Genomic DNA, 12,433 nt, shown 5'->3' with positions numbered 1-12,433 from the left:
TAGGAGGGGCCTGGGCAGGGGGTCCAGGCCCTGTGGGCAGTTTGGGGGAGGTTGGAAGGGGCTGTACCTGGCAGTGAAGAAAACCTGCAAGGCGATGGAGGTTGGGGGTGCATTGGCGGATCGTGCTTCTAGCAGCCCACTGCTTGGGGAGACGCCAAAGGCCACAGCGGCCTTGGGTGGCTCCTGCTGGCCTGCACCAAAGGGAAGGGAAGACACATGAGGGCAGGCAGCCCCATGTACTGCCACAAGAAGACTTCACCCTCCCCCAGGCCTGCACCTCTGGTCTTGCTCAGCACTGCAGGGCAGGGCAAGCCTGAGATCATGTGGAATTGGGGGACTGGCTGTTCTGCAGAAATTCCAAGTGGTGCCTGCCCTGGGAGCCAGCATGCAAGGACAGGGCACAGGGGCCCCCTACAGGTCACAACCCTGTAGGGGAACAGTGGGTAGGTGGGAGAGTAGGACATACCCATCAGCATAGTCCAGTAGCTTCGGCAGCCGCTCAGGTTCATCAGGTAGACCTCCCGGACTCGCTGCTGGCTCACAAAGCAGGTCCCAAAGTCCACCCAGCTGGTGGAGAGCTGCAGCTCAGGCACGGCCACCACGGCCCGCAGGGGCACCACCTGTGGGAGACCAGGCAACCTTGTCCATTCTGGGTGGGCTGTGAGCCAGGGCCTCTGGGACACAGGGAACCCTGCAGACCCCAAGTGCTGATGCTCCTGAGGAAAACGGGAAGTGCCCAGCAGTTGGCAGGGGGCCAGCGCCACCTTCGAAGGCCACAGGTTGCTACTGGGAGTCTGCGCAGGGAAAGGACCAGGGTGATGCCATCCATTCCCCCGCTGTCCCTGCCTCCCTAACTCATAAAGCTCCAGTCCCTGCACCCTGGCTGGTTGGGCTGCCCTCCTTCACCCCTCCTCCTACTATGGTGGCCCCCAAGGCCCATCCCTCAGCTCCTCTCAGGCCCTGGACCATTTGTTTGTGTCCCTTGGCCGCAGGCCTCACCTGTGCCCTGCTCTATCTCCTGGCAGCCCCTGCATCACACTCAGGCGCTGCCATGCACGATCCCATGGCCTCAGCCCCAGCAGCTGCCTGGGTGCCAGGCTGGAGCGCCTCGGCTCCACTGCTGAGCCTCCTGTCCCCGGCCTCTCTGGAGTCCTCCCCAGGCCACTCCTTCACTCCTTACCAGTAGCCCCTGCTCAGCCTCCACACTACGACCTGGTGACCTTCTGGTCCATGGTGCTCGCCCTGGTGCTTGAAACCTAGCAAGCCCCAGGGCTGCCCCTCGCAGCTGCCTCAGGTGCTCACTGTCCCCACCCATCAGGCCTTTCTTTTGGCCTGGCCGTCAACCTGTTTCCCTTCCTTGATTAATCGGTGTACGGGCTTCATGTGCCACCTCCTGCAGGGAGCCTTCCCTGATTTCCCACACTCAGGCCCTCACCTGGCTTTGGGCTCATGAGGGAGGTGAGGGTGGATGGCCCTCATCTCTCTGCACACAGGTCTTCTAGGGGAGACTGAGCACTAGGACAGAGGCAGGGGTTCCTTATTTCTAAGGGCCCTGCTAGGGCTTTCTCCTCTGGCCCCAGCAGAACAGAGCCCAGCCTACTTCCACCCTCCTCCACATGTGGGTGGGCCTGGGGCATGCCTGAGTGGTCTGGTTGGTGTACTCCAGGAGCAGGTTCTGAGTAAACACCATCTCTCTCTCTCCACTCGCGCTCTGCTGAATGTCCACCCCAGGCAGCGTCTGGTCGGCCGGGAGCTTCTGATAGGAGAGCAGCTCCAGGGAGAGTGAGAAGGACACGTTCACCTGAGCAGATGTGGACATGGTGTCATCTCCGGCTGCAGAGGGCAGATGGCCACTTCCCCACCTGGAGCTCCATCCTTCTTCCCTCCCAGGCCCAGCCCTGCTCAGCCAACAGCCCAGCAGCTCCCCAACCTGGTGCTTTTCATTCCACAAGTGCTGCCCAGCACCTACTCTGCCCAGCACCCTGCTAGTGTCAGGGACAAGTCATGTCTGCCCTCAGAGGTCAGAGGCTAGAGGGGAAGGTACATGAGCAAGCTGCCCTTTACCACTTCAAATTCCTAGAGCTGTGGTTGGACTCAGAGGCAGAGGAAGGACTTGGTCTGTGTGCTGAGGACAGTGAGGAGCCTCTGACAGGTCACTGACCTGGCGGGGAGACAGGCTGCAGACCACACATGAGTGTGATGATGCCATACCAGGGGCTGAGGCTGTAACTGAGGCTGGACAGGATGGAGCTTGGACTCCTGGCTCCCAGCACAGGTCCTTGGTACAAGTTTATCAGAATCAACTGTGAGGCACTTGTTACAAATACAGATTCTTAGGCCTCACCCAGACCTTCACATCTCTGGAGGTGGGGTCTGGGAGCTGCTGCCTTAATAAACTTTGTCAAGGGTACTAATTTGCTGGGAGCAGTGGCTCACATCTGTAATCCCTTCTTCCCTCCCAGGCCCAGCCCCTGAAGGGAGGTTTTGGGAGGCTGAGGTGGGAGGATTGCTTGAGCCCAGGAGTTGAAGACCAGCCTGGGCAATGTAATGAGACCTTGTCTCTGCAAATAATAGCTGGGCTGGTGGCATATGCCTCTGGTCCAAGCTACTTGGGAGGCTGAGGTGGGAGGATTGCTTGAACCCCCAGGCAGTTGAGGCTTCAGTGAACCATGATCATGCCACTGCACTCCAGCCTGAGTGACACAGCAAGACCCAATCTTAAAAAATAGGCCACTGATTTATTGGCAGGCTTAGACACCGCTGTCCTAAACCAAGATATGGGTGTAGGGATGAAGAAAAGAGAATAGTGTTGGGAGAACTTTAGGAGGGGGCATCCGCAGGGCTTGGTGGCTTGGTCAGAGATCAGTCTACGACAAGGGGTGCCAGAGCTCTGGGCATGAGCAAGGGGGTTAGGAGTGGTATTTGCTGAGACAAAATGCCACCACAAAAAGGAGGCACAGGTATGGGGCAGGACAAGGTGGGGGAGGGGATGGGGAGTTCACTTTGGACAGGTTGAGTTTGGCTCTAGAGCCTGGGAGATAATTCTGGCCAGGAGCCAGAAACCTGAGCATTGTTAGCTCATGGAGGGTGAGATGCAGCACCATTATGTGATGTCCTTTTTGTGGAACCTTTGGGCTTCCCCAGAGCTGCCAAGGACTTTTAAATGCCTGGTGGCTAACTGCCGTGTCTCCTGGGAAGCTCTGGGGGAATGGAACCTCTGGCTGTGCTCTGAGCCTTGCCCTCCATTTAGCTTGTTGAAGGGAGCAAATGCAAAGTGGGTCGAGGGTGCCATTCTGTCTTCTGCAGATCCGTGTGTGTCCCTGACCTCCATGATGAGGTCCTCGGGGAGTTCCATCACCTAGCCCAGCGTCTAGTACACAGCAGGCCCTCGCTACACAGTGGAGTATACATTGGATAGAGAGAATATGGCTGTTCACTGAGGCTCTGGAAATGGATAAGACAACCCAGAAATGTGCAGAGTGAGGCTAGAGCCTGGCAGAGCTCAAGGGAGCACAGCATGAAGAGAAGCCCTCCAAGGAGAGGAAGAAAGAGGACCTCTGAAGCAGGAGGGGAAGTAGGAGACAGGGCAGGGCTGTCCACCCTCAGCCTGCCTCTGCACACCCTGGAAGCCCACTGTGCAGATATGGGTGTGCACACACTCAGCCTCCTTCCAGTTGCCTCAGAGACCAGAGGAAGAAGTTGATGGTTTCTACTGAGGTCCTGACATTCCCAAGACCTTCCCCTACCCAGCCAACTCTGAAAATACAGGATCCAATTATCACTGAGAATTAGTTAGAAGAGGAAAATTTACATTAGAATCTGGAGTGTCTTACAATTACAGCAACCCCATGGGCTCACCTGAGCTGGGACACAAACCCTGAGCTTGCATAGGAGGACGGAGTCTGTGTGGGAAGGGGAGGTGCTCGCAGGAATGCATCAGCCTCCGCCAGCATCTCAGCAGTGGGGACTAAGAGGGAAAGGGAAGTCTGGGGACATTTCTGGAACAATTGCATGCATGTATGTGAACACAATGTCCGGTGTGTCCATGCCCATGTCAGCCACTTGTGCAGAGGTGCTGAATGTGGTCTCTGGTGTGAGCACACCCCCGAGTGTTCATGCAGGGTATGGCAGGGTCAGGCACGCAGTTTGCATCTGGGTGCAAGCACGTGAGGGTGGCGTGCAGGGGTGCTGTCTATACACATGCGAGGGTGTGCCGTCAAGGCAAGGGCTGCAGACGCTCCCACTGACCAGCATGTTCTCCTGTGCTGGCAGCACCAGCTGCTTGTCTGCTGAGGCTGTCTCCTCCTCACACTCCTGCTTCTGGCCAGGGCCAGGAACTCTGTGGTCCCGGCTCGCCCCATCTTGGGAAACGGAGAAGGGCCTGGAGACCATGAGCCGGAAGTAGTGTGGGATCTCTGTAGTGTTGGTCAGCTTCAGGTGGTGGGTGATCACCAGCTCACTCAGCACCTGGGCAGCCACAGAGGTAGGAGGCAGGGAATGCATCTTGTCTCTCTCTTCAACCTCATGGCTCTAGGGTAGGGCTGGGAGGGCTGGGGGATGGGACTTGGACTCAGACTATAAGGCCTGAATCCCAGAAGGGCACACAGAGACATCTGAGGTCCAGGTAAGCTGGCAGGGCCAGAGGGTGGCAGCACACTCACCCCAGAGCAGGGCTGCTCGGGAATGAGGTCACTGGCCTGGCACTGGAATTCCATGCTGCCGCCGTAGTCCAGTTCCACACTTAGCCTGCCCAGCAATAGGCATTGTTGGGGCAAGCCAGGCGCCTGGGGCCTCCTGACTGCCCTGACTCTGCTCATCCAGCCTCAGGCCAGCCTTTCCCCGGGCTCCTTTGCTGACTTCTCCCACCCATGCCTGCCCTTTTGCTTTGAGAACCCTGCCTGGCTCCACCAGTGCCTGGTGAGGGTGCACCCCATGGGGATGAAAGGAGATGGGGCACCCCAGCTGACTCACTGTGCAGGCCTCACGTAGCTATGCAGGTCCAGTTTCAGGGGTCCCACTGCAAAGTCCTGCAGGCGATGCCTCTTCCCTGGAATCTCCCTTTCCACCTACTGAGCCCAAGTCTGATCACAGCTGATCCCTGGGCTGAGCAGGCAGCATGCTACCCAGGAGGGAGCAGTGGCTGCGGCCCCCAACCCAGGCCGGAAGAGCTCACCTTGCTGTCCAAGCTCATGAAACCCAGGGCGTAGCCAGTACACTCCACCTTGTGTAGTATCTCAGGGCTGAGCACCATGGGGGTGAAGGAGATGTAGATGGTGCTGCTGCCCCCAGCAGGGACCACCTGGCATGGACACAGCAGCCTTAGCACTGTCCCATGGCCACTGGCCGGCCAATGCAGACAGCTCCCAGCCCCTACCCCAACTCACCACCTGCTTGGGGCTGATACAGTACAGGTGGCCGGATGGCACCCCCTCATGTGCCTGCAGGATGACTGAGATGAGCTTCTGTGACACTCTATTGCTGGCACTGGAGCTGCCCTCAACCTGTCACCAAGGAGTCACGGAGGTTCACGCAGTCACTGAGGTTCAACTAGCCTACTGGCCACACCTCAGTGACCCTCAGTGGCCAGCCTGCCCCACCCCTCCACCCCTGCTCACCGATGAGTCAGTTTCATGGCTGAATTCTGATGAACTGGAGGGGCTTGGGGACCAGAGGAGGCAGCCACCCTCCGAGGTATCCGGGCACACAAGCTCGTTCCCGGCTTGGTCCCTCAGCGGGAAAGGTGGCCCGTAAAACACCAGCAGCTCCACCAGCCGGTCTTCCTTGTCTTCTGGAACGTAGGTCTCCCAATCCAGGCGGATGTCTGGGGCAGATGTGGGGGGCAGGGTGAGGAATTAGGGAGGTACAGACAACCCCCCTGGACCCCCTCCTCCTCGTACCCCCAGACAGCGATGACCCGTTCTCCCTTACCTCGGTGGAGGGGGTGCCTCTCTGCCTCTCTAATGCCACTTCCAGGCAATTCTCGTTTAAAATTTTAAAAAAGGCTTTCTAGGCTTATGCCGTCTGGTTCTATCACCTGAAGTCCTCATGGTCACAAGACCAGGTCTCCATGTCCAGATGCCTGAATGCAGGTGCTCTGCTCTCTCCCCACAGCTGCTTCTCCTTCTAGCCTGTTTGTGGGCAGGCTGGGCTCTCTAACCCCCACACGCCCTTCCTTCTCCCCATCTATCCATCAGCCTATGTCAGCTTTCACGTCCTTCCCCAGCCAGACTAGTCTTTGGGGGCCGCCATCTCCACCTCTGTCTTGCCAGCATCCTCATCTCTCCCTTTGCACCCACCTGGCAACCCCTGAAAGAACTGAACTGCACCATCCCTCTGAGTACCACTGCGGGAAGTCCCCCAACTGAACAGACTGCCACCCCCATCCATCTGTCCCCAACCTAAACTGGGGCTCCCCATTGCTCTCTCTCCAGCCTGCACCATGACAATGTCAAGCTGTCCCTGCCCTCCTCCGACACCTCCATCTGCCTCCCCACACCCAGCCGGTGGCCCCACCTCATCTCCCAGAAGCCCCCAAACTGAGAAGTCCCCGAAGTCCTGTCCCAAACATAGACATCTGCCTGCATCGAACCCATCTTCCCCTCCCCTCCTGCCTTCAGTCCGGCTCCCAGCCCTCCTCAGGGGCCAGCGTGGCCAGGGCCCTCTTCAGTGTCACCAGCTCCGTCTCCTAACCCTTCCTCAGGCCCAGAGCACTCTTTGTTCCCATATGCTTCCCTGGCCCACATGGGCTTACCCTTCCTCTTAGACTCAGCCTACACTCTGCCTCCCCTCTGCAGGGCAGTCTGGCCCCTCAACACCTTCCCCCAGCACTCCGGCCTCCCCTTCAGTTGTACGCCACACACTCCACACACTGCAGCCTACAGTCACGTCTGTCCCCTCCGTCAGGAGGGAAGCCCCTTGGCAGAGACCCTGCTGTCCTGTTCCCGCTGTATCCCCAGCAGCTCTCCGGCAGCTCAGGTCCTGCCGGCTGGAGGAATGAGAAAGGGATCCCCTCTTATTGTCTGTTCCTCCACACAGCAACCCTGATGAGAGCAGGGCATCCGTGGGCCCATCCACACCTCCGTAACTACAGGCCCCCTGGACACCTGGGTCCTGTTCATGGGCCATCGGCTTCCCTCCCACCTTCCCTCCTAGCCTGGCTCACCACAAGTCACAGCCTGTGGCGAGAGTCCTGCTTTCTCTCATGCATGTCTTACCACAGGGACTGGAGTTATTCAGGCGAAGGGTGCGGGTAACTGTGTCTCCTCCGGAGACCTGGGTGCCGAACCTGGAGGCGGACAGACTGGATTCAGTACAGCCACAGCCAGCGTACACGTTGCAGGTGTCTCACTCAAGAATTAATGAGACCCAGGGCTGGGGCTTCCCCAGCTGGCACCAGGTGAGCCGGGCTCTGGGGCTGCCCTGTGCCCTGGCAATCCAACCACCCGCCCTGAGCAGACTACGCTGATTCCAGTTCAGCTGTGCCAGGGGCCCCAGGGCTGGTGCTGACCTCGGGCCACACTGACTACTCGCCACTTCTGCCCCCTGAAATGGTGGTGGCCATGTCCCCTGAGGCCACCTTCCCCCAGGGAAACCCTAGCCTGGAACCTTCTTGTAGATGGCACCAATGGCCCTAGCCCAGCTGAAGAATAACAAGCCGACGTGGGCAGCCCAGCCCGGAGGCCGGAGGGTTTCAGGGGCTACCAGGGAGCAGAGGCTCAGGCTGAGCATGGAGCACCTGATGGCTGGTTCCTTCTGGGCCTGGTCAGTAGTGTAGGAGGTGGTCCTCAGGGAGCTGACGGGGCAGCCCACCACTGCCATATGCACTGGGATGACTGCCAGCGGCAGGTCTCCCACCTGCAAACACACCCCAGCCCTTTGTCACTCCTGTCACCAGTTGCCACCACATCCCCTCTGGGCAGGGCCTCCACTTGTCCAGCCAGCCCAGGAGGGGCCCCACAGTTTGGTCCCAGCCTCACTGTGTACCACTCTGGCTTCTCTCCCACTTCCCGCCATCTGTACTCTCCCTCCCAGCCAGGCAGCCTGCACAAAGCTCCCAGCCTGAGAACTTTTTTTTTCTCTCTTTTTTAATAGACACAGGGTCTTACTATGTTGCCCAGGCTGGTCTCAAACTCCTGGCCTCAAGCAATCTTCCTGCCTCAGCCTCCTAAAGTGTTGGAACTACAAGTGTGAGCCACTGCGCCTGGCAAGCCTGAGGCTCTTCGGCCTCTGGTAGTCCCTTTGATCAAATTTCTGTCTTTTAAATGAAAAGAACTTTATTACTTTTCTCTGCTAATTAAAAGTAATAAATCTTATTTTTTTAAAATATAAGAGTGTGATAATCACCTCCAATCCCACCTCTGCAGCATGACTTGCTGTTAGCATTTCAGTGTACAAGTATCTACACTTCTTTCGTGTAGACTCAGATATAAATGGGGAGCATGCTGCATGTGCCTTTCTTTAATAATCTTTTCTTTTAACAATATAGGATTATTATTATTATTACTGTTATTATTGAGACAGAGTCTTGCTCCATCGCCCAGGCTGGAGTGCAGTGGCATGATCTCAGTTGACTGTAACCTCTACCTCCTGGGCACAAGCAATTCTCCCACCTCAGCCTCCTGAATAGCTGGGACCAGAGATATGTGCCATCACACCCAGCTAATTTTTGTATTTTTTGTAGAGAAGGGGTTTTGCCATGTTGCCCAGGCTGCTCTCAAACTCCTGAGCTCAAGACATCCACCCACCTCAGCCTTCCAAAGTGCTGGGATTACAGGCATGAACCACTGCACCCAGCCAACAACATAGGATTAATTTTTACTAATAAAGAGTTTGCGGCATCATGTAACAGGCTGTGCAGAATTCCCTTAGGGATGTGGCCCAATGTCTGTACCCACTCCTCTACTGACAGACATGGAGAAGGGGGGCTCAAAGCACCCGTTCCCCTGTACCTTCACCAACAACTTTTAAACCTTGCTAATGTGTCAAAACCAGTATTTTGTGGCTCTTGTATTTTGCATTTCTTTAATCATCAGTGGTGGTGACAGATTTTAATATGTTTATTGGCCGTCTGTATTTGTCTTTCTTGGAGTTGTTTATTCAAACCTTGCCCACTTGGGATACTTTTCCCCAGCTTCTTGTTATTAAAGATCCCTTTTTATGTTAACATGATCAATTCTTTGTCATACATAACACACACAATTTAAAGCAAATATCTACTACAATTAATCTGTTCAATTTACTAAATAGTTCATGAAAATCTTCTATTTAACAACTTAACAGTAGGATAACGTATGCATGTTTCATCCCTCCAGACTAAATTAGGGGCGCCTTGCTGGTTACCTTATTCTTCCCTGTATCCTCCACAGTACAGTGGCCCACACAGGAACCCACACACAGTAGATGCTCCATTTATGCTGAGTGCTGGAGCAATTAAATGGACCCCTGGGTGAGCCCCACCGAGGGCGGGGCAAGGACGTGGCTCTGGGAGGCTGCTACTGTCCCTGCACTCCATACTCCCTACTCCAGCTCTTGGGTCCTGGCCCAGGCAGGCAGCCTACTGTCTCCTCTTCCCTCCTCGATATGGCCCCAGCCCTGCACCTCCTGGGAAAAGGTGTGGAAAGTTCTACTGCTTACAAGGACCCCTCCTGCCTAAAATGCCTCAGCTAGAACACCAGAGGCTGCCTCAGACACGAACGCCTTGCCCAAGCTCGGTGGGCATTGTGTTTCAACCTGGTGAGGTTTGAGAGTCTGAGGGCCAAGGTGTTGGAGGGGAGAGAGGCTGAAGGCGAGGGCTAGGCAGACTCCCCACTCCCCCAGGCCACTGCCCTCCTGTGTGCCCTTACCGTGCAGATGAGGTTGTCCCAGTACTCGCCCCACATGTTGGCACAGCCTGTGATGTCAATGCACAGCTGCTGGTAGGGCCCCAGCATGCCCTGGGAAATGTGAGGGAAGAAAGCAGCTCCTTTCCCGTGGGATAGCATGCTCTCCATAAAATCTGGGAAAGAACCGCGACTCTGGGAATTCACAGGACTGGGGTGGGAGTGAGGCCCAAACCCTCGGGTGTGAGCAAAGCACTGCCCCCGACAAGCCACCCTTCAGCCTCTCCTTGGTCAGGCTACATGTGCCCTCCTCCTGGGAACCCGGAATCCAGGGGCAAGCTACTCAAAGTCCTGTGCAGTCAGCCTCTCTACTGCCTGAGAGGCCGGGTCCCTCCCTCATGAGCCACTGCCCATCCCAGATGGAGTCCAGGCCCTGTGCATAAGCCTGTGCCCTAGAAGGGAAATGGCCTCAACAGGAAGAGGCAGTCAGGTGGAGAGCCTTGGCCATCTGAGAGCGTTCTCTGGTCCTGGTCCTGCTCCCTGGCAGCCTCCGGCCCACATCCACAGAAGGCCATTGCTCTGGCCATGGCCTGGGCCCCGAAGCCCCACCCTGGTGGTGCTTACCCAGCTGCTCTCGCTTGGCCAGGTGCTCTTGCATCCGCACTGTCTTTAGCAGGGCAGGAGGCATGTCGGGACTTTACAAGTGGAGACACAGAAATAGTATCAAGTCAGACAAGCCTGTCCCAAGACCTAAGCCAGGTTCTAGAGCAACCAGCATTCTACCGGGTGCCCCGCAGAGGAAGGTGGCCCTGCCTGCTCTTCCCAGGGGAGGGTGGGCCAGTTCTCTCCTTTACCTCCTTCTCTGGTCTTTGCTCCCACTGTACCCCTACCATTCAAACATCCCCAGCCGTAGGCCACCCGCCAGCTGCAGGGATTACCTCCCCAGAAACCCAGGCAGGCTCTGAAGCAGGACTCCCTGCCCACAGGCTCTGTGCCATGGTTACTCCTGGACGCAAACCCAGCGCAGACTCCCTATCTCTAGCCCAGAATTCTGCAACAGGCCCATTTCCAGTTTTTCTTGCTGACATCTGTCCAGCACTGGGTACACACTAGCTTTTCACAATAGAAAGTGCCCCTTCCACCCATAGCAGTGGTTTCAAGGTTGGGCCCTCTTGCTTCACTAGATTAGGTGGTGAGGTGTCCACACAGTGGGGATTCCAGAAAAAAAATCCTAAATTATAATGTTTGATTTCAAGTTAGAGATTTGCAAAATTCCTGAATATTTAACAATCAGTTCTCCTGAACCAGTGCTAGCTGGTTCTGGCACACCTCTGTGTGTGTGTGTGTGTGTGTGTGTGTGTGTGTGTGTGTGTGTGTGTGTGTATGAGCATGTATGTGTGTGCATGTGTATATTTGTGTCTGTGTATGCATATGTATATATGCATGTGTGTACATGCACACACGTGTGTATGTGTATGCATGTGTATATGTATGTGTGCATGCATGTGTGGGTATATGTACATGTGTATGTGTGTGTGTGTGTCTGTGTATGTGTAAGCAGCACTCTAGATCTTGCCTCTGTCCTTACACATAGCAGCTTTGCTGATCAGTGTCTTATCTACGGGTCACCCCATTTCACTCTCCACATGTCAGCCCAAACGCGCTATCAGTGGTCCCTGAAGACTCCCTGCTCCTGAACTCTTCCTCCCACCCCTTGGCCTGCACAGTTCCTTCTGTCTACAGTAACCGCTCCCTCCCCACAGGCCCATCTGTCTGGTCCATCAGGAGCCTCCACTCCAGTAGGCCAGGCTTAGGACAAGGGGCCACAATCCCAGCCTCTCCCACAGGCCCACTCAGGGCCTGAGAGGTGGACAGCAGGAGCCATTTCCTCTCTGCCTGTCCCCAAGTCTACCTATAAAAACACACACTCCCATCTCTCACACCGTCCGGCCACTGGCCACCTAAGCCACAGAGAGGCTCAACAGGGTACACCCCATCCAGCTTCATCTGCCCTGGGAAATAAAAGAAGCAAGACTTACAGGCTGGTCTTTTTGCTGAGGCTGTTTTGGGGGCTCCCGAAGTACTCAAACTTGAGGGAGAAAGGGGTCTGTATTGGGGAGTGATTGGTGAGAATGAGCTGGCGATTCACACGGGTCCTCAGTGGCACCGTTGAGCCAAAGTCCAGGCGGAGCTCCTTTGGGTGGTCTGGCCACTGCTCTGTGCTGAAAACACTGTCCTGTGTCCATCGGACCATGTAACACGCCACCCTTGGCCCTGCCCAGAGAGCTATCTTGGGTGGGCGTGCAGAAGCTGCCCAGACACCAGGCTGCATCCTCAGACTCCTGTTTCATTGAGCTGCCAATCACAGACCCACCTTTCCTGCCCGCCCATGATGCTGAGAGAGGCCTCAAACTCTGCACAAACTGTCCCTGGCCAGGGGTGAGCTGGCCTGGCTCCCAGTTGCTGGGCCTCATGGGGGCAAGCCCAGGATACCTACAGCCCTGTCCCCTGCCATCTCCTGCCTGTCTGGGCACCAGGCCTCCAAGTGTGTGGAGGGAGACCACACAGAGGGCAGGGACGGGGTAAAGGGAGCTGTCCCTACAGGAGTGGTGAAT

At 56.3% G+C, this 12,433-nt stretch overlaps 1 protein-coding gene across 2 annotated transcripts in view; it reads right to left on the bottom strand.

Moving 5' to 3' along the window:
* The window catches only part of DLEC1 (DLEC1 cilia and flagella associated protein), a 66,581-nt gene that overhangs the window by 469 nt on the left and 53,679 nt on the right, over positions 1-12,433 (bottom strand). For both annotated transcript variants that reach the window (XM_050780276.1, XM_050780277.1), the window contains exons 23-36: positions 11,858-12,040; positions 10,443-10,513; positions 9,843-9,994; positions 7,736-7,854; positions 7,215-7,285; positions 5,616-5,821; positions 5,385-5,501; positions 5,174-5,299; positions 4,972-5,066; positions 4,662-4,746; positions 4,249-4,467; positions 1,640-1,801; positions 467-620; positions 68-191 (exon numbers count right to left, since the gene is read on the bottom strand). In XM_050780276.1, coding sequence (XP_050636233.1) covers positions 68-191; positions 467-620; positions 1,640-1,801; positions 4,249-4,467; positions 4,662-4,746; positions 4,972-5,066; positions 5,174-5,299; positions 5,385-5,501; positions 5,616-5,821; positions 7,215-7,285; positions 7,736-7,854; positions 9,843-9,994; positions 10,443-10,513; positions 11,858-12,040 — 1,884 coding nt within the window. The remainder of the gene's footprint in view (positions 1-67; positions 192-466; positions 621-1,639; positions 1,802-4,248; positions 4,468-4,661; positions 4,747-4,971; positions 5,067-5,173; positions 5,300-5,384; positions 5,502-5,615; positions 5,822-7,214; positions 7,286-7,735; positions 7,855-9,842; positions 9,995-10,442; positions 10,514-11,857; positions 12,041-12,433) is intronic.

Source organism: Macaca thibetana, chromosome 2, assembly GCF_024542745.1.
Source record: "Macaca thibetana thibetana isolate TM-01 chromosome 2, ASM2454274v1, whole genome shotgun sequence".
NCBI classification, from domain to species: Eukaryota; Metazoa; Chordata; class Mammalia; order Primates; family Cercopithecidae; genus Macaca; species Macaca thibetana.
This window is presented reverse-complemented; position numbering and strand designations above follow the sequence as displayed.